Genomic DNA, 25,675 nt, shown 5'->3' with positions numbered 1-25,675 from the left:
GCATTCTCTCCATGGGGTTCCTTACCGGTACAAGAGACAGCATTCTCTCCATGGGGTTCCTTACCGGTACAAGAGACAGCATTCTCTCCATGAAATTGCTTACTGGCACAAGAAGACAACTTTGCTTGCCCAACTTCACCATAAACCCCTCCAGCTCATTAAGCCTCGTTATCCCTAAAACTACACACGACTGATTTACTCTGATTTATATATTCTTTCTTATTTAAAAAGTACATTTTATAATATTTTATGTTAAGAAAAATAGTGTTTTCAAACATATCGCGCTGAGAGTGCAACATATCGGACGCTCAAATGCGGGAAAACGAACAATGTGTGGGTGGTGAGCTGAATAGCGGATTTCATTCATGTTACCATGATGCACCTGGCTTTTTGGTCGCACCATACTGTTCTGTATTTGTAATCGTTCACCTCACACAACTGCAGTTGGTGTCTGTCGATTGCCCAAAAACGATTTGCCTCGATTCTGTGCTCATGAAAGAGCTAACATTTATCACACAAACAAAGTATATAAAAAGGGGAGCGGTAAACAAGATGGGGAGAGAAGGGGAAGCACACAAACACAACATTTTAGAGCAGGGACATCGGGAGATGTGTGGGAGGAAGAAGGCTTGGGGGGGAAGAGGCGTGGAAATGGGGGGGTGGTGGGAGAAGTATAAACCACAAGGACACAAAGGACTTCCAGGAAAGAAGTTGGTATTTCAAAAAAGTGGATTTGGGGTGAAATTAGCGGGGGCAGAAAAGATCAAGGTTTTGGATGGAGGAAGATAAGAGATGGTGGTGAACAGCTGTTTTAAAGACCTGGAGGGAGGAGTGGGATTGAAGAGAGTGAGGGAGTTTGTTCCAGAGGCAGGAGAAAAGAGGCATGAAGGAGTGAAGGTGAGCAGAGAGTTGATTTTGGCAATTCAACCATAAGAGGGTTGCAGGCGACCTGTAGGAATATTTGGGGGACAGAGCCCAGAGAGAGCTGGGGGAGCAAGGCCGGAGAGGAGTCGGTAGAAGACAGAAAGACCACCAACCTGCCTGCGGTGAGTAAGTGAAAGGCCCTCGGAGGTAGCTTCATCGCGGGAGATTCCAATGATTCTGAACGTTTTGGTTTCAACAGCGTGAAGATGAGCTAGGTGTGAGGCAGGAGCACCAGCCCAGAGGGGAGAACAGTATTCTATTGAGCTGCGGATGAAAGCCTTGTATGTGGTGAGGAGCTCAGGTGTGCCAAGGAAGGACTTCGCACGACGGAGGATGCCCAGTCGGCGACTGGCTTTGGAGGCCAGATTTGAAATGTGGTTTTCCCAGGAAAGATCATGGCAGATAGTGAGACCCAAAAGCTTGAGTGGCAGAACTTCTTGGAGAGGATTATTAAGAAAGTGGATGGGAGGGTTGTCCAGTCGGTCTTTTCGGAGAGACATAGTAAGAGTGTGAGATTTGTCAGGATTGAAAGACATGTTCCACTTGTTTGCCCAGTCTGTGATTTTGTCCACGCCTGCAGACAGTGAGGAGGCTGCAGACTGCTGATCTGAGGGAAGAGGAATGGAGCGACAGAGAGTAGAGTCATCAGCAAAGAGATAGAGAGGATTTTCAAGAGAGTCAGAGAGATCATTGATGAATACCAGAAAAAGCACAGGGCCCAGAACACTGCCTTGGGGAACTCCAGCCTGAACAGGAAGGGGGGGATGAGAGAAACCGATTCAGGGCCACACGTTGACTACGACGAGAGAGAGGAAGTCCACCAGCCATGCATGGAGATTTCCATGGATACCAAAGGAGGAGAGTTTGGTGAGCAGAGTGGGGTGCCAGACCATATCGAAGGCACGAGATATGTCAAGGGAGACAGCTCTAATTTGCTGTTTGGCATTGAGAACCTCCATCCATTGTTGAGCCAGCAGAAGCAGCATGTCCAGAGTAGAGTGACCAGGTCTGAAACCAAATTGATGATCAGAGATGAAGCCATTGGAGAAGAGGAAAGATTTCATATCCGAAGCAATGATGGATTCCATGACTTTGCTGATAATTGGGAGAAGGCTGATTGGTCTGTAGTTGCAAGGATCTGTTTTTGCACATTTTTTGTGTAAAGCGGTGATGTTGGCTGATTTCCAAGCAGATGGCAGATGACCTTGAGCAAAAGAGAGGGTGAAGAGAACAAAGAGAGAGGGAGTGAAAGAACGGAAGAACAGGATTTTAGGACCCGTGGGCTGATGCCGTCAGGTCCAGTTGCAGAATCAGTCGAGGGTTGACATAAACTTTTCCACCTTGTCAGGAGGAAAGGACACAGAGTCCAGGAGCAGCTGGGTATGACTGGGTACGGTGGGTACAGAGAGGGATAGGTTTGGGACACAAGATTTAGAGGCAAACACAGAGTTGAGGCATTCAGCTTTTTCACGTGCGGAGTCAGCTATGTAGCCGTTTGAGGTAAGGGAGGGGATGGAGGGGGAACAAACACCAGAAACAGATTTGACCAGACGCCAACAGGATTTGGAAGAGGGAGACAGATAAGAGAGTTCGGTCTTGAGAACGGAGAGATATTGTTTCCTGTCTCTCCTGAGGGTGGACACACACTTGTTTCGGGCTTTGTGAAAGGAAATGAGATTTCCTTCCGTTGGATTTGCTTTCCAGGAGACGAAGGCAAGTTGTTTCTGGGCAACAGCCTCACCACAAGATTCCGTGTACCATGGACGGGAGGAAGGGTATGACAACTGAAGACGAGATGGGATAAATCTGTGCATGAGAGAGAGCAATTTACTTTGGAAGAATTCCCAGGATGAGTTGATGTCAGAGGCTGTAGAGATGGGAGATCAGTCCAGATGATTGATGGCTGCTTGAAGACCGTGCCAGTTGGCCTGAGTGAAATGCCAGACTCGTCAACGCTAAGGAGGCTCTCTGAGAATGGTCAGAGAGATGTCCACTTTAACAAGCACATGATCAGATGAGCCGATTGGAGCAGAAGAAGAGCAGCAGACATTTGCAGGGAAGTTAGTCATAACCAAGTCCAGAAGAGAAGATGCTCCGTTGACTGAGATCCGGGTCAGGAAATTGACAGATTGCGTCAGCCCAGTGAGTCGCAGCAGTCCTTTGCTGAGGCGCCATGGCTGGTGAGAGAGGTACCCACACCCAGCCAACTGGCATGGTGACAATTGAAATCATCACATATGAGGAAGAGAGAGTTGGGATGAGTAGATAGAAGTTGGTCCATATTATCAGACAGCGAGATGTAGATGGAGTCATCACTGTTTGGTGGATGGTACAACACACATATGAACAAAAGGTGGGAGCGAAGGGTAAGCCGTAGCCAGAGGTATTCCTGGGGGTGAGGTGGAGAGAGGGCAGTGGAGGGCGAGTGAGGTGGAGAGTTTTTTATAAAGATAGCAACCCCCCCCAGGACGAGGCTCAGGTCTATCACACCGGAGGAGGGAGTAACCCGGGAGAGATACTAAGGAATCAGAGACATCATGAAGGAGGAAAGTTTCTGTTAAGCAGATCAAGTCTGGTATGTCAGAAGCAACCTGTATGGAGGGATCAGTCAAGTTTGAGCGAAGGCCCCGGATGTTTGAGGTCCATACCGTTAATGAAGAGGAAGGGGGAGCATAGGATACAGAACAGGGGGGGGGGGGGGAGGGGTAGGGTAAGATGTGGAAGAGGAGGACGAGGTAGGGAGAGCTGTTGACAGTGCGTCAGAGATTGCAGAATAGCTCGGAGAAAGGGAAGGATGGGGCGGACAAAAGGTTTGATGGTGATTGGGTGAGGCACAGTGAGGTGTTATTTGAGGAGGGGGAAGAGCGAGGCAGAAGGTTGGGGGAGATTGAGGTGAGAGTTGGAAGGGGGAAGAAGCGGGGAGGACGCTTTGAGGGGGAGGGGTGAGAGGGGGGCAATGGAGAAGAAATGAGGGTGGGGAGATTTGAAGGGGAGGGGCGAGGGGGGAGTTTATGAGAGGAGGGGTAAGGGGGGAGTTTAGGAGGGAAGGGACAAGGGGGGGGATTTGAAAGGGATAAGAGATGGGGGAGATTTGGAGGGGAGGGGTGAGGGGGAGTCTTGGAGGGGAGGGGTGAGGGGGGAGTTTAGGAGGGAAGGGGCAAGGGGGGAGATTTGAAAGGGATGGGTGATGGGGAAGATTTGGAGGGGAGGGGCAATGGGGAAGATTTGAAAGGGATGGGTGATGGGGAAGATTTGGAGGGGAGGGGCAAGGGGGAGGATTTGAAAGGGATGGGTGATGGGGAAGCTTTGCAGGGAAGCGGCAAGGGGGAAGATGTGAAAGATGGGTGATGGGGAAGATTTGGAGGGGAGGGGCAAGGGGGGAGATTTGGAGGGGAGGGGTGATGGGGAAGTTTTGGAGGGGAGGGGTGATGGGGACGTTTTGGAGGGGAGGGGTGATGGGGACGTTTTGGAGGGGAGGGGTGATGGGGACGTTTTGGAGGGGAGGGGTGATGGGGACGTTTTGGAGGGGAGGGGTGATGGGGAAGATTTGGAGGGGAGGGGTGAGATTGGATTTTTGAAAGTGTACGATTAATGGGAAATGAACATTTATTGCAAAATGAGTTTATTGTGACCTTCGAGTCAAAAATACGTTTAAGGACGCTGGAGGGGGGGTGGAGTGCAGGTGAGTTTAGGGAATGTAGAAAAGATGAACAGTAAGAGATGGAATTTTTTTTTGGAATGAATAGATTTGGTGAGAAAGTCGAAAGCACCCTTTTAAAGAAGAAGAAAAATGTGTTATAATATACGACAGAATACAGTACTTCAGGGGAAAGTTTAAACATTTTAAAGTTTAACAGTGAAAACTATCTGGGGAAATGGGGGTGAAACACGTGGTCGAAGAACGAGCGAACGAATAAGAACAACGAATAAACAAATAAGAACAATGAATAAGAACAGAGAAGGAAATGTTTTTTTGGTTTGTTTTTTTTTGAGTTGAGATTTTAAACAAGGGAGTATGGAGTGAAAAGACTGGGAAAAACTGAGAGAACGAAAGTAATTGGAGCACAATCCACGGACCGCTGAGAGAAAAACAAAGCCTCAAGGTGGGACGAATGTCTCAAATGTACAAAGTCTCAAAAGACGTGGCACAAATTAACCGACGATTTTTTATACAGGTATGAAAGATCCACACCGAGAATCTTCCTAGGGACACACTATAGGTACACACACCGAAAGATAAATACAGTTTCGACAAAAACACAATTGTGAACAATTACTTAACTTCGAAAGCGTGAGAGCGTGGACAGCTTCGAAAAACCGTGCCCTCGCCGACAAAGATCTCGCGAGATCTTGACCACATAATCTAATCCGTTTATCTTTAAATCAATATACATACTTGTACAAAGTTCAATTCAGTTCCCTTCAGCTGTTCATAAGTTATCGTGGTAACGAAAACCTATCACGGACACATGGAAGGACAGCCGGACGGACATCACGAAAACACCATGCCTCGGGCAACTGTCAGCTGAGGCATAAAAATAGGGTTACATTGGTGTTTGGGAACCAATTAATCACTTATTACATGTATTTAAAGTGGATTTATTGTTACGGTTTATGAACATCCAGCCTAGGAACACATTTTAAAGACCACTGCGTTCGGAAACTGTGGACTTCCTGTATATAATAAAGCACTCTGATCAACAATCTCAACTCACCATCAGCGAGGAACTGAGTGAGGTTGGGTAACCATACGAGTGCAGCACTATGCACACCTGCCTCGTGTGTACAGTGGTAACGCTCGTGGGACAAGGGATCTGCAACAAGGAAAATGTTAGTAATATGGACAACAAAATGACTTGTTAGCAAAAAAAAAAAGCACCAAGTACACGAATATAGCAAGCTATAACAGTATTCATACATGATGGCACGGCTTAGTCGACGCGTCTGGCAAATTGAATGCTTGGACAGCTAACCGTGATGTAGCGTGATCGGAGACACGAAGTCCCCTCCTCCGGGCGAGTCATCCATCGGAGCAAGGCGGAGGGAAAGCTCAAGCTCGGCGGAGTCAAACACGTACAGGGATATTGGGGGTGCCGGACGGGACCTCCAGCGCTCCTGCGAGGGTCATCATGGAGTGAAATTTGGGAAATTAAACCATTGTGGGTAGTGAGGGGAAACCTGTGAAATTGTCTATTTCCCTCACCCCTTCCATCTCATCCTCTCGATCAAGCACCACACAGTGGTAGATTGTTCCTGTGTCGGTGGCGATAACCAGCACATTGGGTACGCTGGGCAGACACAATACCGAACAAGCTCCGTATCCGTAATTATCTTCTGCTGCAGGGTGCATGGGCAGAGGACCCATCACTTGTTGCTCTGCTCTGCAGAAATAACAAAAAAAAGCAACATTAGGTTTGTCAATTAAAGATCCACAAACTCATGAGGTAATCTTCAAATCCTGCCGTTAACTCGAGGGTTTGTTTGAGGTCTCCACTGGCAGAATATACAACGAGCCGTTCTGTGTTCAGAGTGAAACAACAGTTTTAACGGATTCAGGGATCTGTCACTGTCTGGCTTGAGCCTCGTCTTGAACGTCATCACAGCAATTCCCAGCTTGTATGTAGTGCGCATTTTAGGATGCATTGCAATTCTGATTCTAATGTACCGTTCTCTGTTACAGAGCATCGGTGCTGCCAGAGCAGTTTCTTAGCAAGGGATATACTGTTATCTTAGCGAGGCTTTTCCATTTCCTTCCCAGCAGTAGTTAGGGCAGGAATTTGGAATTCCGGCAATAGCTCGCATTCTCTTCGTGCAGGACACAGTGGGATCTTCAATGGACAGGACACATAATTTAACGACTATCCGATGGATGGCACACACACATTGATGAATCACCATGCCTGTGAAACACCAGGATGACAGTTTATAGCTGGTTCGAAATTCAAACCCAGGCTAGATAGCTTAGAGATGAGTGTGCATACCTGGAGGCCATCCTGCCAGCCCATAGGAAGCATACGGATCGAGTAAACTTTTTTAATAGCAAGGGGTATGGCTGTGCAGATGTGAATGAATAGTTCCATTTATGCATATGGATATTTTAAGAAGCATTCCATCACAGTACGACCTGCTGGTGGATACGAGATTCATCCAGCATGGTTTCCTTACAGAAAATAAAAGTTCTGAAACTTGCAGGATTTTCATAGTTTCGCAGGTTGATGGAGTGCTGCTCTCCCCTCTGGGGCTGGTGCTCCTGCCTCACACCTAGCTCGACTTCACGCCGTAGAAACCAAAGCATTCAGAATCATTGGTATCTGATTGAGGTATGAAGCTGATTCTGAGGGTCTTTCACTCTCTCACCGCAGGCAGGTTTGGTGGTCTTTCTGTCTTCCACCGACTCCTCTCCGGCCTAGCTCCCCCTGCTTTGTCTGTGCTCTGTCCCCCAAATATTCCTCCAAGACGCACAAGAGCTGCCTGCAACCCTCTTCTGGTGAAAATGCCAAAATCAAGACTCTCTGCTCACCTTCACTCTTTCATTCCTCTTTGCTCCCACCTCTGGAACAAACTCCCGCACTGTTTTCAATCCCACTCCTCCCTCCAGGTCTTTAAAACAGCTGTTCACCAACATCGCTTATCTTTCCCCATCCAAAACCTTGATCTTTTCTACCCCCGTTAATACACCACAAATCCAACTCTTTCAATCTCCGACTTCATACCTGAAATTCCTAGTAGTGTCCATTTGTTTTAGACAGTGTACCTTTCCCTCCCATGTTCTCCCAGCCCTCTCGCTTCCACAGATCTACCGATGTCCCTATTCTCTACTGTTGTTGTGCTTGTGTGCTTCCCTTCCTCTCCCCCTCTTGTCTCCCACTCCCTTTATTATATGTTTTATGTGTCTGTTTATGTTTTTGTGTTTAATGTGAGCTCATACATGAGCCTCGACTTTGTATACAAAAAAACAAAACAGTCTCGAGTAAACCGGGCTCAACCTTATGACAGAATGACACGATACACTGGCAGTGCTCGCTTCTCGGATCTGTCAGCCCCCACCTCCCCCACCCAAACCCCACAAAATTTTGACGAATGGGCTACCCAACTAAAATAGTCAGAAGTTCACTAATGCAGAGACAGCTGCCTTTACATCTATATCTGGAAGAATACAAGTTTTAAGATGCAACACAACCTGGTCACAATACACCAGAAGGGCAGTTTTTAACCAACCCCAGCAATAAATCAATCATACGACAAGACGGCTCCCTAAAGAAAAGCAAACGACCAATTAATTAAGGTATCTCGCTGCTGTAATTACTAAAGACATTAGCAGTCAATATTGAAATCAAGACAGTACACGGGATTAGAGTCTGGGGTCACTGCATTACGAGGCAAGCGCTCAGTTGGGAACATAAAACAGGAACAATTCACCCTTTTTTTTTTTTCTTCTTTTTTTCGTACACAATATCGAGGCTCGTGAAAGAGCTAACATCAATCACAAAAAAAAAAAAACCGACACAAAACATACAATAAAGGGAGCAGGAGACAAGATGGGGAGAGAAAGGGAAGCACACAAGTACAACAGCAGAGAACAGGTACAACGGAAGATCTGTGGTAGGGAGAGGGCTTGGGGGGAGGAGGCATGGGAAGGCGGGCTGGGGGAAGGTATAAAACACATGGACACTTTTTAATGACAAGTGCTCAATCTTGTTTTCAAACAAATGTATGGCTGTACTTGGATAGACGCAGGCTGGAGTGCAGCAGGTAAGTCTCTCCATTTCCATATAGGATGTACATCGGGAACACAGACGTTCCCGCCTGCGAGTCATTGCCCGAGAACAGATGAGCAACACTCCTTCGAAGACGCGTGGCTGGGCCGAAGCAGAATGACACCGCCCGCTCACCCAATGCTCCTGCAAACGAACATCTGTGAAATTGCAGTAAATCACCATCACCATCACTTTTTCACCAAACTCATTTACATTATATGACCCAAATTTTGCATAGATAAAAAAGGTTGAGACCTGCTCGCAGGGAAGGGTGCACTCTCCTCTACATCAAGTGACAAGGTGTGTACCATGAAAGGTTTGCGAGGCTCCGAAATGCTGTAAATCCTGCATGCACATGCACAAACACACATCAGCACAACTCGGAAATCGAATTTGTTAGATGTCGGTTCACCGTTACATTTTTTAAACCGTGAGTGGTTCAGCCTTTCCTCTTACACATCAATAACTTTCTTGTCCAAGTTTCGTTTGCGTACAATTTGTTCTCTGAAGACCTGTCATAAGCTTGCGCACTACATACAAGCTACATACAAGCATAATGTGCACTACATACAAGCTACATACAAGCATAATGCGCACTACATACAAGCTGGGGATGGTTCATTACCTCTGCCACCGAAGGTGGTTGGAGGTTAGATTCCCCCCCCCCCCCCCTCCCCCCGTCTGTCTGTCTGTTTGTCGGTAAGCTGGATGTCTCAAACAGTTGTGGACGAATTCAGGCAAAATTGGTTGGAGATGTTAGGTGTGCGACAAGGACGAAATTATTCGATTTTTGTGAAGATCCGGATGTGATAGTGATAGGGCTAAAACCGTGTGTGTGTGTGTATGTATGTATGTATGTATGTATGTGTGTATGTGTGCATGCGTGCATGCATGCATGTATGTATATGTATGTATGTGTATGTATGTGTATGTATGTGTATGTATGTGTATGTATGTGTGTGTGTGTGTGTGTGTGTGTGTGTGTGTGTGTGTGTGTATGTGTGTGTGTGTGTGTGTGTGTGTGTGTGTATGTGTGTATGTGTGTATGTATGTATGTATGTATGTATGTGTGTGTGTATGTGTATGTATGTATGTATGTGTGTATGTGTGTGTGTGTGTGTGTATGTGTGTATGTGTGTATGTGTGTATGTATGTATGTATGTATGTATGTGTGTATGTATGTATGTATGTGTGTATGTATGTATGTATGCATGTATGTATGTATGTATGTATATATGTGTGTATATATATATATATATATATATATATATATATATATATATATATATATAGTTGTGGTTTTGAGAGCCCCTCACTTTGTAAATAGCCCCTCATATATACACACACACACGTTTTTAGCCCTATCACTATCACATCCGGATCTTCACAAAAATCGAATAATTTCGTCCTTGTCGCACACCTAACATCTCCAACCAATTTTGCCTGAATTCGTCCACAACTGTAGTTAGGCATATATATATATATATATATATATATATATATATATATATATATATAAGGTGTGTTCAAAAAGTATCCGACCTTTGTTCATAAAAAATACTCGTATCCAGATACAACAAACTTACACTAATCTCCTTCAAAGTAGTCCCCTTGGGCTGCCACACACTTCTCCCAACGGTTCTGCCACTGTCGGAAGCAGCGCTGGAACGCCTCTTTTGGGATGGCGCGCAGCTGGTCCGTCGCATTCCGCATGATGTCTTCTCTGGACTGAAATCTGGTCCCTTTCAGGGGCATTTCCAGCTTGGAGAAAAGCCAGAAGCCACACGGAGCCATGTCGGGAGAGTAGGGAGCCTGACGAAGCACAGGTGTGTTGTGTTTGGCCAAGAAACTCTGTATCAAATGTGAAGAATGGGCGGGTGCGTTATCGTGATGGAGCTGCCAATTGCCCGCTGCCCACAGGTCCGGCCGTTTGCGTCGCACAGCGTCATGAAGGCGACGCAGAACCTCTTGGTAATACTCCTTGGTGATGGTTGTGCCGTGTGGTGCGTACTCGTGATGAACCACGCCACTGGAGTCGAAGAAGACGGTCAGCATGACTTTGACATTGCTGCGGACCTGCCTTGCTTTTTTTGGCCTCGGGGATGTTGGATGCTTCCATTGTGATGACTGCAACTTGGTTTCTGGGTCGTACCCATAAACCCAGGACTCATCGCCAGTGATCACTGTGTTGAGGAAGCTGGGATCGCTGTTCACAGTCTCCAGCATGTCCTGTGCGATCTCCAAACGGAGTTGCTTCTGTTCAATCGTTAGCAGTTTTGGTACGAACTTCGCTGAGATTCTCCTGAAGCCCAAATCCTCCTTCATAATGGAATGAACGGATCCAATGCTGACGCCCACCTCGTCTGCAAGTTCTCCGATCGTGATTCGACGATCCTGCATCACCAGGGTCCTCAATTGGTCAATGACGATCTCATTTCTGGATGTTGAGGGCCTACCCGAACGTGCTTCACTCTCCACTGATGTGCGGCCATCTTTGAAGCGGTTGTACCACTCCTTTATCTGTGTGGTGCTCATTGCTTCGTCCCCGAAGGCCTGTTGAATCTTGCGGATCGTTTCCACTTGGGAATCGCCAAGCTTTACACAAAATTTGATGCAGTAGCGTTGTTCAAGTTTTTCCGTCATTTTGTCAAAAACGAAAGTCCGACGGCGCTCACTTACACTTCCTCACTCATCGGCGGTCTGCCGTCGAATGACAGCTTCTGCAGGTGGGAAAAAATTCATGCGTGCGCATTAGGATCGCCTACATACGTGCACCAATCAACGCCTCCCTAGCTTCATTTGTTTACGCACGACAAATTAAGGTCGCATACTTTTTGAACACACCTCGTGTATATATACACAAAGAATTAAGTTAAGCACCCCCCCCGTTTTTTTACAACCTCGCACATTACAAGTTTGTTGTCGTCAAAACAGTGTAATATACCCATGATATTGCTATATTTTCTGGAGAAGTGATATTATGGTCACATAAAAACATAACAATCATGCCGTTTTCAATATTTTATTCTGAAGAATTTAAGGTGAAATTTTTTGGGAATTTTAGGCATATTTTCACCTCAATTTAAGTATGGAGCTATAGGTCCATCACGGACAGTGTGGATGACGTTTATGTTTTCTAACGTACAGTCATTGTTCTGAGAAGACCTCTAGCGATCTTTGCGTCAATAACGTGTGTAGGACCCACGTGATCGGATCACTGACTCAACCAATCACTTTTTTTTCACTTTGATCACTCAATTTTCATCAATGGATAATTGCTAATGTCATACCAATCATTATTTGATCTCACATACCTTAGAATATATGGCCAATGTATACATATACACAAAGAATATATATTAGGGGGTGCTTACCTTAATTCGTTGTGTAGGGGTGCTTAACTTAATTCTGTTGTGGTATATATATATATATATATAATATATATATATATATATATATAATATATATAATATATATATATATATATATATACAGTATATATATATATATATATATATATATATATATATATATGTATATATATTATATAGATAGATAGATATATTGTGTTGTGGTTTTGAGAGCCCCTCACTTTGTAAATAATAACTCTTGTAAATATCCCAGCATTTAATAAGGTCGCACCCATAGTTAGGCCATATGCAACACGTAGGGACACCATAGGACTGTCAGTTATTTCCTTAGTATGTGTTTTCAGATAAGGCTGTGTTCCCAATAGTTGAATCTGCGGTTGCATTAATTAAATAAGATAGGGCCCCATTCCGTCCATTTTGCCAGTCTCTCTCTCCAAATTGGGGTTACGCGCCTCTGCTCACCCAGCAGCGTTCGCTGCCTCGCTCCAAACGCCATTACGCACGCGGTCAAGCTTGGAGAAGAAGGGGGCGGAGCGCCAAGAACGAGGCGTGGCCCTGTCAACGAGCCGTCAAGGGCGGAGCCGGTGAGCCCTCGCTGTCCAACCAGGGCTGAGGTGAGCTGACTGGCGGGCGTGTCTCTATGAAGCGCACATCGATTTCAAAGCGCGTTATATAAGCGCAAGCGCGAGGACTGCTTTAAAAGACTGCGCGAGGGAGCTCCATTGTTAAAGAACTGCGCAGGGGACCGTTGCTATTGAAAGGACTGGGTCCGTGGGGGAGAGCTCGATTAACAGAACAGCGCGGAGACGGCGGATGATAAGAACACTGCGCAGAGGATCGCTTGGAACCACCGTTTGATACGGACCTTGATTGATTGGGAGAGAGAGAGCGTTCGGCACGCTATATGTACGCGGCATTGCAGCCCTCGCATATGTAAGGTCCGGTCACGCGCCAACAACATGCAAAGCTGCCTGCAGTTCTTCGCCCGCGGACCCGGAGACTGGACGGAACCCATCTGCCTGGAACTTCCTCCCCTACCACTACCATCCCGTGTAAGTCTGTCTGTTTGTCCTGGGGTCATGATAAGTAAGACTGTATAGGTCAGCCTGCCCTGTGTCCTTTTACTCTTGTATATTCCCTTTGTTTCCTCTTTGGGTTTTTGTATATAATTAATAAACCCACTCTTTGTTCTTCTTATTTTCTGGGTTTCCACTTATTCGATCGTTTGCATCCTTTCTTTCAATTGAGTACCTGTGGCACGATAGGAACCGCTCAGGATCAGGTTTAGTTTTATTGTTAACGGCTCGAACCGCGGATTGCTAACCACTCGGCATTTACCATCATATCCGTGGTTCGAGCGGGAGTTATTTCCCTGCTCGCGGTCGGGGTTTGTAAGTAGGTATTTGGGACTTCATTGACCAATCACCCGAGCTGATTCCAACCGGGAGGAGCGTCATAATTTCCAGGATTGGGGGATGGCCAGCTTAAAAGACAAGGGGATTAACCCCCCCTTGATAAGGGGAGCGCCGACCCCCGAATCCACAACAATATATATATATATATACACATGTAGCGGTTGCCTTATTGGGACATAATCCACGGGCACGGGTCCGTGGGGCTTTTGATGGTGTGGGCGTGGCGTGCACGCGGTTGTTGGAGCCACGCCCTCCGAAGAGGGTTTTGGCGTTATAAAAGCTGTATGAGATCCGTTCGCGAGAGGAGTTCTGTTGGAATAAAGGAGCTTTGAACAACCAGAAATTGCCTCGTCCTCTCGTCATCCGCAACTCCTACATTGGTGACCCCCGGCTGCTCCCGAACGTTTTCGGGGGCTCCAAACGAACATGGCAAACGCAGTTTCGATCAAACTGCCGGAGTTTTGGGAACGACGGGCGGCCGTTTGGTTCGCGCAGGCTGAGGCCCAGTTCGCCCTTCGGAATATTTCCGCGGGCGACACGGCATATTGTTGGGTCGCGTCTGCGCTCGGCTCCTCCACTGCGACCAGGATCCTCCGAAGGGACGCAAGTACAAGACGTTGGCGGCACTGCTGCTCGTCTCCTTCGCGCGCACTGCGGCCGAGCACTGCTGCTCGTAACCTTCGCGCGCACTGCGGCCGAGCACTGCTGCTCGTAACCTTCGCGCGCACAGCGGCCGAGCACTGCTGCTCGTAACCTTCGCACGCACTGCGGCCGAGCACTGCTGCTCGTAACCTTCGCGCGCACTGCGGCCGAGCACCTTCTCTGCGACCAGAGTGGTGAGCCTTCTCCAGGATCCTCCGAAGGGACGCAGGTACGAGACGTTGGCGGCACTGCTGCTCGTAACCTTCGCGCGCACTGCAGCTGAGCACCTCCTCTGCGACCAGAGTGGTGAGCCTGCTCCAGGATCCTCCGAAGGGACGCAGGTACGAGACATTGGCGGCACTGCTGCTTGTCTCCTTCGCGCACTGACGCGGGCAGCACTGCTGCTCGTCACCTTCGCGCAACTCCTACATACAACTACAACTCGCGAAAACTCTACAACTACAACTCGCGTGTAGAAAACTACAACTCGCGCAACTACTACTCCTACTCTGCAGCCTCGGGAGGCCTGTGAGGTACCTCAGCAGCCTCCCCCGAGGCCCGTGAGGAACCTCAGCAGCCTCCCCCGAAGCCTTGACCAGCCCCCTCGGTTGGCTCAACCCCACGGCGTGGCCGTCCCCCGTCGGGTAAGTCCCCGGTTGGCCCGACCACCGCCAAGCCGCTCACAGTCCCTGCTCGGGTCATCAGTCGTTTCGGCCGGGTGGTTAAGGCCCCCCGAAAACTGACATTGCCCGTGCGAGTGCATTCTGGGGGGGGCGCATGTAGCGGTTGCCTTATTGGGACATAATCCACAGGCACGGGCCAGTGGGGCTTTTGATGGTGTGGGCGTGGCGTGCGCGCGGTTGTTGGAGCCACGCCCTCCGAAGAGGGTTTTGGCGTTATAAAAGCTGTATGAGTTCCGTTCACGAGAGGAGTTCTGTTGGAATAAAGGAGCTTTGAACAACCAGAAATTGCCTCGTCCTCTCGTCATCCACAACTCCTACATACTTGCCAGATTTGGCATCAGTCCAACTTGCCAGAATCGCGGCCGGTCCAACTTGCCAGATTCGGAGGGTGTGTGTGTGTGTGTGTGTGCGTGTGCGTGTATGTATGTATATATATATATATATATATTGTTGTGTGGACGCTCTGAGTTAATACCGGGAGTGTCATAGATAGCAGTTAGAGCGTTAACTTTGAGACGACGATCAAATACGGACTCGCTATCCAGGTGCGGAAGGAAGAAAGAAGAAGAAGGAGAGGCTGGCAGCTTTTACCTGGACGCGAACCGGCGAGCAGTCTTCAATCCTGCTAAAATTAACTCAAATGAAAACTGCGTTCAGAAATGTACAAACATAATAAAAGGATTTATTATTGAAAGAAGACCCGATAACAAGAACACGACGGCAACTAACCCCTTAAATTGGAGTACTCCGACAGACAGAACACAGATACAAGACGAAGGATAAAGGGACGGGATGAAAGGGATTCTTTTTATGGGTACTCAGCTCGGTCGGCTTAATTGTCTGGCCGACGATCCCTCGCCTCTCGCCCTGCGCCGAGAAGTGGGTCTTGGCAAGAACTTGCACACTAGTGGTGCGGCCTTGCACGCGCGCGCTCCGCCACTCGACGCACCGGCCTCTGTTGAGCCCAACGCACAGCAGTCCGGCAGCCTTCCTTCTGTGGTGTGATGGTGGAACGCTTGTTGGAATGTCCCAGGCATGACGATCGCGATCCACCCAGCACTGAGAGACCGATGAGCAAGATCACCAATCTCAGTAGTAGAACACAGAGTGCAGGGAGCAATCCTCACCAGAACCCAGGAGCAGAGAGAGAGAAAATGTCGGACACACTCCCTTTTTATCATCTCCCCTTGGCCAATCAGTTGGCTCCTTCTTGCCTCTTAGTCCGTGGGCTGAGTAGGGTTTACATGCACACCCCTCCCCCCCCCCCCCCCACAACTTAACTTCCCGGGTATGTCCTTGTACCCCCCACCCTAGGGGTTAGGAAAAACCATGTTAACAGAAAAAAAAACTCATTCCCAAGGTACCTCCCACGCATATTTTGATGTTACCCCCCCTGTGTCAGTGATTTCCGAAAATTAGGGGTAGGCGAAATTCAAATGGCCATAACTTTTTACCTCGTCATCCTATGGTTGCATATGACCCCTCAAAATGTTTGTCCTGGGACACTCTTTACAATGATATGTGTTATATGCAAAGGAGGTCACTAATGAAGTCACCAGAGGTCAAACTATGAGGGAATGAGTTTTCTTTTCTGTTAACATGGTTTTTCCTAACGCCTAGGGTGGGGGGTACATGGACATACCCGGGAAGTTACGTTGTGGGGGGGGTGCATGTAAACCCTACTCAGCCCACGGACTATCTGGGCTTCAGCTGCATGCCGATTGGCCCTCCCTACTGTGGAAGTGTAACTCAGCGTAACTTATTAATTGGCACTGGTAACTTATTAATTAACCTGGTAACAAAGCAGATATATTTTACATGCAAACTCTGTGAAAGACGAGTTTGTAAATGAGTCAGGAATGCGCCCGAACATGATAATCTTTTGTCCACCTGGTCACAGCCCCTGGCTGAAGCACCCCCCTATCGTTTGGTAAACGGAACTCACAACAGGAGGGGAGCGAGCTGATACCAGGACTTGGTACATGCATGACCTCGGGGGCATTAGCGGAGAGGGGATTAAAATCCAGTTTGTCCATATAAACGGGAGCAAACGTGGAGTCGGGAGAAGCTGCTGCGAGGAGCTCTGACCAACGGGAGTGTCGGAGGAACATCAGCCGAACGAGAAGGACATTGGAAAAGAGTTAACCTGATCCATTATATTATGCGGTATTATTTGGTAAATGGAATGAAGTGAATAACCAGTTAATAAACCAGACCTTTTGTAAACCTGTGTCCGGTCATTGGAGTCCTGTGAGTCTCTCAGCTACGAATTCTCCAACAATCTGGAGGCACCGCTGGAATTTCGAGTGGACGTCGTCAAGGGTCAAGGTGAGCATGACCTCTTGGGGATCTGTCCATTATGAAATATGAATTCTGAAGATGGAGGATTTGGTGTGTGGGACTGGCGATTGTCCATAGGAAATACAAGGATGAAACGTGTTAAACGACTGTAGCAATTTATTCGTGTTTTTTTTCTCTAAATGATTTCTGTAAATACGTAATTTTTGCGCTGGTCATTAAGGGTCTTACTGTGACCTGAGAGCAAACGGAGCAAGCGTGCACCTTGCGACCGTTTGCTTCCAGGACGTGTAAGGCCGGTACACTCGTTTACCCACCCGTACACGTATAAAGTACTTCTTTTTTTTTGCACTTGTTCAAAGCACTCGACTTGCTCGGCGCTCGGCGAGCGACAGGGAACCGGGAAAGAGAATTATATTTATATATATATATTTTTTTACCTCATTCCAATTTATGGTATTGCGACAAAAAGGCTTATATCTTTGGAAACGACTGGTCGGATTTAGACAAATTAAAACTCGTTCGATCAACAAATAAATTCATGACAGACAATCCCACCTAATGCCGGTCCAGAATTACTGTGAAAGATGGCGATTGGATAAAAATTGCATACCAACACTCCCTCACTGTCCCTCATGTCCATTCCGGCACCCTGTCTCTTGCTCCCGTTTTTTTTCCCTCCCTTTACTTCCCATTGGCGGACGTTTTGCGAGAAGCAAAGCGTTTTGCAGGACGCTTCCAGGAAACAAAACCAGTGCTGTTGTTTTTTTTGACGAAATTTGCCAGATAAATAGCATGGGTGAAACAAAACCAGTGCTGTTGTTTTTTTTGACGAAATTTGCCAGATAAATAGCATGGGTGAAACAAAACCAGTGCTGTTGTTTTTTTTGACGAAATTTGCCAGATAAATAGCATGGGTGAAACAAAACCAGTGCTGTTGTTTTTTTTGACGAAATTTGCCAGATAAATAGCATGGGTGACACGGAACCAGTGCTGTTGTTTTTTTAACGAAAAATAATTCTGTATTATTTAGTTAACCAGTTTGTGTGAAACCCCAACCTAAATAAAAATTGATCTGCTTGGTGTTAGTTTAAGGGCTGTTCCAAATTTATCCTGATTATGAGAGATAATTACAGGAAATGGTGTTTGTGAGTAACAACCACCCTCTGGTCGAGGCTCATAGAAGGGGTGATGCTTACTGATTCGGCACGCTTACAATAGGTGTTCATGGTGGGATGTCAGAGGTTTTGGTGTGGGTTAATGTTCACACTGTTTTGGAAAATAATGCTCGATGCAACATGATCCTAAAAAAAAAAAAAAAAAAAGAACCCAGCCCTACATCGAAAGATCAGGAAGGGAAGGAATGGAAAATTTGTCAAGGTTTGAAATTAATCGGACAAGTGGGTCCCAAGGTATGGTCACCGTACTCGCAAGCCGTTCGCTTTGGCTTTGCGAATGGACCAAACCATTGCATGTAAATAGGAGGGGGGGTTCTGTGGTCGTTCGTTTTGGCTTTGCGAATGGACCAAACCATTGCATGTAAATAGGAGGGGGGTTCTGTGGTCGTTACTGCCACGTGGTTTCAAAGTTTTTGTTGTTGCTTGCACGCATGTTTTTTGCAAGCACGTACGGGCAAGCACGTACGTGCGGGCACGCCCTAGTATATATAAATAGAGGTAATATTGAGATATGGAATTAATTGCTTTCAACAATGCAAAGGGTGACAAGATATGGGATTTTAATGGGATTTTAATGGGATTGCATTGTGATTCATTGGGATTATCCATTGGGATAATCCACAACGTTTCATTTTCGTTGTTGCAACGTTTTGCTCCAACGTTTTGTGAACATTTAAATGTTGGGTTTTGCTGACGTTTCCACAACGTCGCCACAACGTTTCACTTTCGTTGTTGCAACGTTTTGCTCCAACGTTTTGTGAACATTTAAATGTTGGGTTTTGCTGACGTTTCCACAACGTCGCCACAACGTTTCACTTTCGTTGTTGCAACGTTTTGCTCCAACGTTTTGTGAACATTTAAATGTTGGGTTTTGCTGACGTTTCCACAACGTCGCCACAACGTTTCACTTTCGTTGTTGCAACGTTTTGCTCCAACGTTTTGGGAACATTCAAATGTTGTGTTTTGCTGACGTTTCCACAACGTCGCTACAACGTTTCACTTTCGTTGTTGCAACGTTTTGCTCCAACGTTTTGGGGACACTCAAATGTTAAGTAAATCGGATAAGAATTCACGAGTTATTTAATTATTAGCGATTAAGGAAGTACTTATTTAATAAATTACATTTCGTATTAAATTACAGTAATTACATTACAGTAATTACCTGAGGTAATTACAGTAATTACAGTTCCGGTAATTACAGTAATTACAGTAATCATTACAGTAATTGCAGTAATCTTATTACAGTAATTACATTACATTAACTCAGGCACCTTTTGAGTAAGGAAGCTGATATTTGGACATGACACTGACCAAGTGATGTGGCTGTCAAGGAAAATATTGATTTATTGATTAATCATTTAATAAATTAACTCGTTGATTTATAAATGACTTATTTAATTAAAAGTCCTCAGAAATACATCTTCGGATGATATACTTACAGATTGGTTATGCTATGAGCCAATTGATTAAGGAAAATATTTTGTGATGGCCATATTGGCAATTTCGTGGCCATATTCGTGGCAACTCAGTTAGTGCCACTGCACCTTTAAAATGCATCCCCGCGTTCATTTTTCGATCGATTGAGTTGAAATTTTGAACAATCGGATCTGGACTGTCGTTGTTAACGACTCTAGCACGCACCCATCCAATCAGGATGGAGCGGTATGGTCCCCGGATCATCACTGCCCGCAGTTTTTAATTAATTTTACTTTTTCTCTTGGTCATATAATTTTGAAGACATGCATGTCATGATAGAGGAAATGTTTGTTCTGTTGAACGGAATAAATGTTGTTTATTTGTGTGGGGGTGTATTTTTGTGTATTTTGGATATATTTATCACGACTAATTCCAGTTAACATCCTGCAAAATTTGCTCGTTTGCTGGCCGAGTCGAAATTGCGTTGAGTTTCTATGGCATGCGCCATTAAAAGCGCTGTGTAATGGTTGAGCTCCCTTTATTTCGTTTTGGTCATGCGGATGAGCAAACAAAGTGACAAATGCTGCGGCTGGAGCAGTAAAAGCGATGTTTTTTTAAATGGAAACGATGTAATGAGTAATTAAAAGTGGGAGGGGGCAACACCACGCATACCTCTTTTAAGGTGTGTATAAACCCTGGAATAAACGTGGGAGGGGGCAACACCACGCATACCTCTTTTAAGGTGTGTATAAACCCTGGAATATTTCAGCAATCAATACAATGCTGAAACTATGTAAGTTAAGTTAATGAGTAATTTAATGAGTAATTTAATGAGTAATTTAATGAGTAACTTGATGAGTAATTTAACGAGTAACTTAATGAGTAATTTAATGAGTAACTTAATGAGCAATTTAATAAGTAACTTAATGAGCAATTTAATAAGTAACTTAATGAGTTAAGTTAATGAGTAATTTAATGAGTAATTTAATGAGTAATTTAATGAGTAACTTAATGAGTAATTTAATGAGTAACTTAATGAGTAATTTAATAAGTAACTTAATGAGCAATTTAATAAGTAACTTAATGAGCAATTTAATAAGTAATTTAATGAGTAATTTAATGAGTAATTTAATAAGGAATTTAATGAGGAATTTAATGAGGAATTAAAAGTGGGAGGGGGCAACACCACGCATACCTCTTTTAAGGTGTGTATAAACCCTGGAATATGTCAGCAATCAATACGATGCTGAAATGATGTAATTTACTGTGTAAGATGGTCGACCTTAGGTTTTGTTTGGGTTTTGTTGTTTATTTTTGTGGGTGTGTATTTTTGTGTATTTTTGATATATTTTCACGACTAATTCCAGTTAACATCCTGCAAATTTGCTCGTTTTCTGGCCGAGTCGAAATTGCGTTGAGGTCCTATGGCATGCGCCATTAAAAGCGCTGTGTAATGGTTGAGCTCCCTTTATTTCGTTTTGGTCATGCGGACGAGCAGACAAAATGACGAATGCTGCGGCTGGAGCAGTGAAAGCGATTTTTGAATTGTTCAATGATTATTCGATATTGTTATGACTTATTGTCAATAGGTATACTAAGTGGCCATGAGGTAGCCTGTTGCTATGTACAGTTTTATTCTATTGTTGATTATACCACATAGCTGTGGTGATAAAGGAAATGTTCGTTTTAAATAGATGATTATGATAGGACCATGACTATAAAATCATGATGATTATTATGAATGATATCATAGGGTTCAAATGCAGAATGATTGCATGAACTTGGGAAAGAACTTTCAAGCCCTATGGGATAAATTGGGTGGTACAAGCGATGGAGTTTCAAAATTTAGCATGATGGAAGGAATTTTACAGTCTTATTTCAGGAGTTTTATGAAATTTATATTGCCAAGAGATTTGGGTACTATTAAAAGAAAAATGATGAGATATTTTTCCCAAAGAACTTTAATATCTGCCATCCATTTTGGCTGTCTCACGAATGAAGGATGAGTTGCCTTTAGTGGTTGCAAATAAAATTTGTGGAGACCAGGCAAAATGGGGAAATATGTCAGATATGACCCTAGGACAGGACGGTGATTCATCAATTAACATGAGGTACGAACCAGAGGTGACGACCGATGAGATTCGATCTCAGTCAATGGATGGACCTGTCCTGACATCATTGGGGAAAGGGCTTATGCAAGGAGTCATCCAAAATGATTAATTTGATTTATTGATGAATATTGATGAATTAATTGAAATTGAATAATTGATTGAATTGTTAATTGATTGAATCTAATTGACTGAATTTAATTGAATAAATTTAACTGAATAAATTGAACTGAATAAATTGAATTGAATATATTGATTGTTTGATTGATGAAAATGCGGTCTCAAGAAAGAAGCTTTGATATCTTTGCGAGATATTAACAATGTGGAGACAACCTGGGAAAATTGAGCAAGGTGGTGAGTTTATATACAGATATATATGTGCGGTTACCATTGTGTGATTTCCCCGTCAACAGAGCGGACACCTGAGGATTCACCCATTTCATACTGACCCTCCGGCTCATCTGCAAATACTGATCTGTGAGATTGGATTGTGCAAAAGCCACAGCTGAGGGAGATTCTCTGGAAATCACCGTGTGAACAGGTGGAGAGACCCTTCCTGGAGGTACGAGTGAAGCTTTAGAGGAACAAACTACAACACATCCAACGCTACTTTGATAAAAGGCAGAATGGGAAATGGAGCCTGCAAGAATACACAAGGACAACCAGAGATTCCACAAAAAGGTACTTGTACACATCATATGTACGACCGTTATGGTGCAGAAGCTATAAGGCAGGTCGAGAATTGGTATTTGTGGACAAAGGGACATGATGAGGAGTTTCCAAGAGATGGTACATTTGAGCGAAGTCGATTGGAAAGATTGGAACAAAGATTGAAAGCCAGGAAGAGACAGAATCTAACGGTAGACTGGCTTGCATTCCATCTTTGGGATGGTGAATCCAGACAACGGGAACAGCAAGAACGGATAACGGATCTAGAACTTAAAATAAAAAGGATACAGGATACAGTGGAGGAGACAAATGCACAACTGCCCTCGAAATTAGGAATGAAAGGGACAGTTGTCCCATCTGATTTCCAGTTGTCTCCCCAAAAAGGACGGTACAGAGAATTTTTTCGTGTTTCAGGAGACAACGAGAGATTGCAGTGGCAACTCAGGGATGTAGAGATGCAGCCCAGCAATACAAATGCACAGGTGCACAGATCAGACAACGACAGAAACCGGTGTTTCAAGTGTGGACGGATGGGACATTGGAAAAGAGGATGTCCGTATACCAAAAGGAAGACAAGTTAATAGGGTAAACCAAGATCAAGGGTACCAGTGCTGACCGATACCTCAGACAATGATTAGGCCTTCATTGCTGCAAATCCCAAATGATGATTGGCCTCAACAGATTCGATTACTGGACAAACATGAATAACTGTCGATGATTCTTGGGTCTGAAAAGGTTTCGGAGCAAGAATTATTCATTTTTTCTTTTGCTTGTAAGCAAATTAGTAATTAATTGATCACATGCCGAAATTGGATCTTTTATGTTGGGCACAAAATTTTAAATTTACAAAGTTGGAACAATTGCTTTGCAAATTTTTGAAACCAAGGGACAAGGGTCACATGATGATCAGGTGGGAATGTCGGACTAGTGTTCCGCATGATTGATAGGTCAGTGGTCGACTGACATGCAAATGGGTGTGTAGTCAAATTTGGATAAATTATGGTGGGAACTGAAAGGGTAATTTCAATGTGACATCATAGGGGTTTTCTAAGAATAGACTTTTAGTTTATTTGTGTATAAGCATTTTAATTTGATTGACAAATTTTATGAAATTGAAATAAAATTGACACCCATCTGATCTGTAAATAATGGTTCCAACGCAAACAAATATGCATAATGCATGTGTGTGTGTGTTTTTGTGTATCAATCTTACAAGATTGTTGACACCGACAGTGTGCCTTGTCTGAAAATAGATAGTTCCAATGTGGGAGTACACAATGTGGGAGTATAAAAAAAATGTGGGAGTACAAAATTAGCCAAATTTGGGAGAGGTCTTACACTGACTTCCCAGAGTACTCTGCTCACGGATTTTTATATATATAAACTTGAATTTTATCAGCATATAAATTGTGCTGTATGTATGGATGTGTTTTAGGCATAGATGATATGGGAAAATAGTAAAGAAAATTTTGCTGGTTTGAACTATTGTGGGTTTTCAGTTCTGGAGTTTAAACAAAGTCACTGGTTAACAGATGAGAAAGGATAGTAAATAAATTATTCGCTGCTGGGCAAATTAAGTACGATATTACTGAGACTTATGAGAGCTATTGTTCCGCCTTACAGCAGTGGAAAATTATTGGGAAAAAATTAGATCCAACATAATGAATCTATAAAAGAATGTGATAGGGATAATATCCTCAATTTGTACTAATTATTTGATTGTGGGTAAAGGAATTAAGTTATCGTAGTGGATTGTTAACAGCAGCCTGAAAATGTCCTGAGAGTGTGCATCCATGTAATCAGAAATCCCAGATTTGTTTTTTACAAACAACATTTTGGTAGAGGTCTTGTGTGGAACACTTCCTTGGTAGATTAAAAAACGGTACTGCATGCTGGCAGCCACTTTTGCGGCCAGTTAGGCCAAACAAATTGAGAGGAAATTGTAGTTAAATACGTAAGTTACACATGGCTATTTGAAAAAAAAAAAAGGGAAATTTGTTGAGATGGGAAACATTTTTCGAAGGTTTATTAAGGTGTTATAATATGACATGTGGCAAGGCAAACTATTGGATGGGAAAATTAGATCTGGCTATAGAATAAATTCATTGACCCCTTGAAGTTAATTCTTCGAATCATTGTTTCACTGGCATTTTTTGTTCAAATTGGAAATAGTTTGGTAGAGCTTTGGTTAAAACCTTTGGTTGCGGTATCTTGGAACGAAATGATAAACCATAGGAGATTGATAAGAATAGAAAAAATATGGACCCAAAATAGAAAGTTGGATTCATGCCCCTCATTGCAAACAAGCACATGGGGCTAAGGTGGACGATCCCACAGAAAATGGGGCTGCACCTAGCAGCCCAGCAGAACATTCAGTGGTAGATAAATGATAGTCGTGATTTACAGTCATTTGAATTACATTTTAACACCCCTTGCATTGATAAACATTACATTTTCAACATGTGATATTCCTACTTGGGATAGTGACATTTATTTGCCTACATGACATACAATTACCTGCTGATATTAATACAACATGAGTGAAAAATGTATCACAACTACACTCATGATCAGGGGATTGAGTTCAACCCCGGGAGATAGGGGGATCAGGGCAAGACAAATAATCTGATTATGTTACATATTAAGGGATTTTCTTTATTTACCTTTTAGGAAGCTTGTTAGTTTGGTATATAATGTTAAATGTCATCGACATATAACTATGTCATAGGTATGAATATATACAAGGAGTAGCAGACTTGTTTGTTGGTTTAGTAGTTATATTGGCAATTGTTTTAGTGGTGGCTTGCTTGAAAGCCTTAGTGACGGTGTGTTTGAATAAGGTAACCAACAACACGATGATAACGCATGAAGTGACAAATGAGGAAAGAAATGTGGAACCAGAAAAGGAAGACTTTTATGGCGACATAAACAGTAGAATAAGATAATGGCATAACGACAATGTTATGAGTTGTGTCAATTACAATATCAGTGAACTCATATCACCACGAGTGACACACTGTTAGGAAAAAAGAGGGAAAAGAAAAAGTGGAGAGGAATTATGGTAATAATACATTATGCTTAATTTGTTGGTTTGGGAAAATTGTTGTTGGGAATTAGATATTCCCGTTTGTGATTGTAATCATATACAATGCTATTCTTAGTTTAGTAATAAAATACATACCTGATTGAATATTATTTGTGTGACGCATATAAA

At 44.3% G+C, this 25,675-nt stretch overlaps 1 protein-coding gene across 3 annotated transcripts in view; it reads right to left on the bottom strand.

Annotated features, from left to right (window-relative positions):
• NUP88 (nucleoporin 88) overlaps positions 1 to 25,675 on the bottom strand; it is a 56,031-nt gene that overhangs the window by 14,863 nt on the left and 15,493 nt on the right. For 2 of the 3 annotated variants that reach the window (XM_068121045.2, XM_078780525.1), the window contains exons 4-8: positions 8,937 to 9,026; positions 8,648 to 8,839; positions 6,128 to 6,305; positions 5,898 to 6,039; positions 5,640 to 5,738 (exon numbers count right to left, since the gene is read on the bottom strand). In XM_068121045.2, coding sequence (XP_067977146.2) covers positions 5,640 to 5,738; positions 5,898 to 6,039; positions 6,128 to 6,305; positions 8,648 to 8,839; positions 8,937 to 9,026 — 701 coding nt within the window. Of the gene's footprint in view, positions 1 to 5,639; positions 5,739 to 5,897; positions 6,040 to 6,127; positions 6,306 to 8,647; positions 8,840 to 8,936; positions 9,027 to 10,267; positions 11,955 to 25,675 lie in introns of those variants that run through there. The other variant, XM_068121046.2, reaches the window with a different exon arrangement.

The sequence above is a fragment of the Myxine glutinosa genome, chromosome 6, assembly GCF_964187855.1.
Source record: "Myxine glutinosa chromosome 6, kmMyxGlut1.1, whole genome shotgun sequence".
Taxonomy (NCBI): Eukaryota; Metazoa; Chordata; class Myxini; order Myxiniformes; family Myxinidae; genus Myxine; species Myxine glutinosa.
This window is presented reverse-complemented; position numbering and strand designations above follow the sequence as displayed.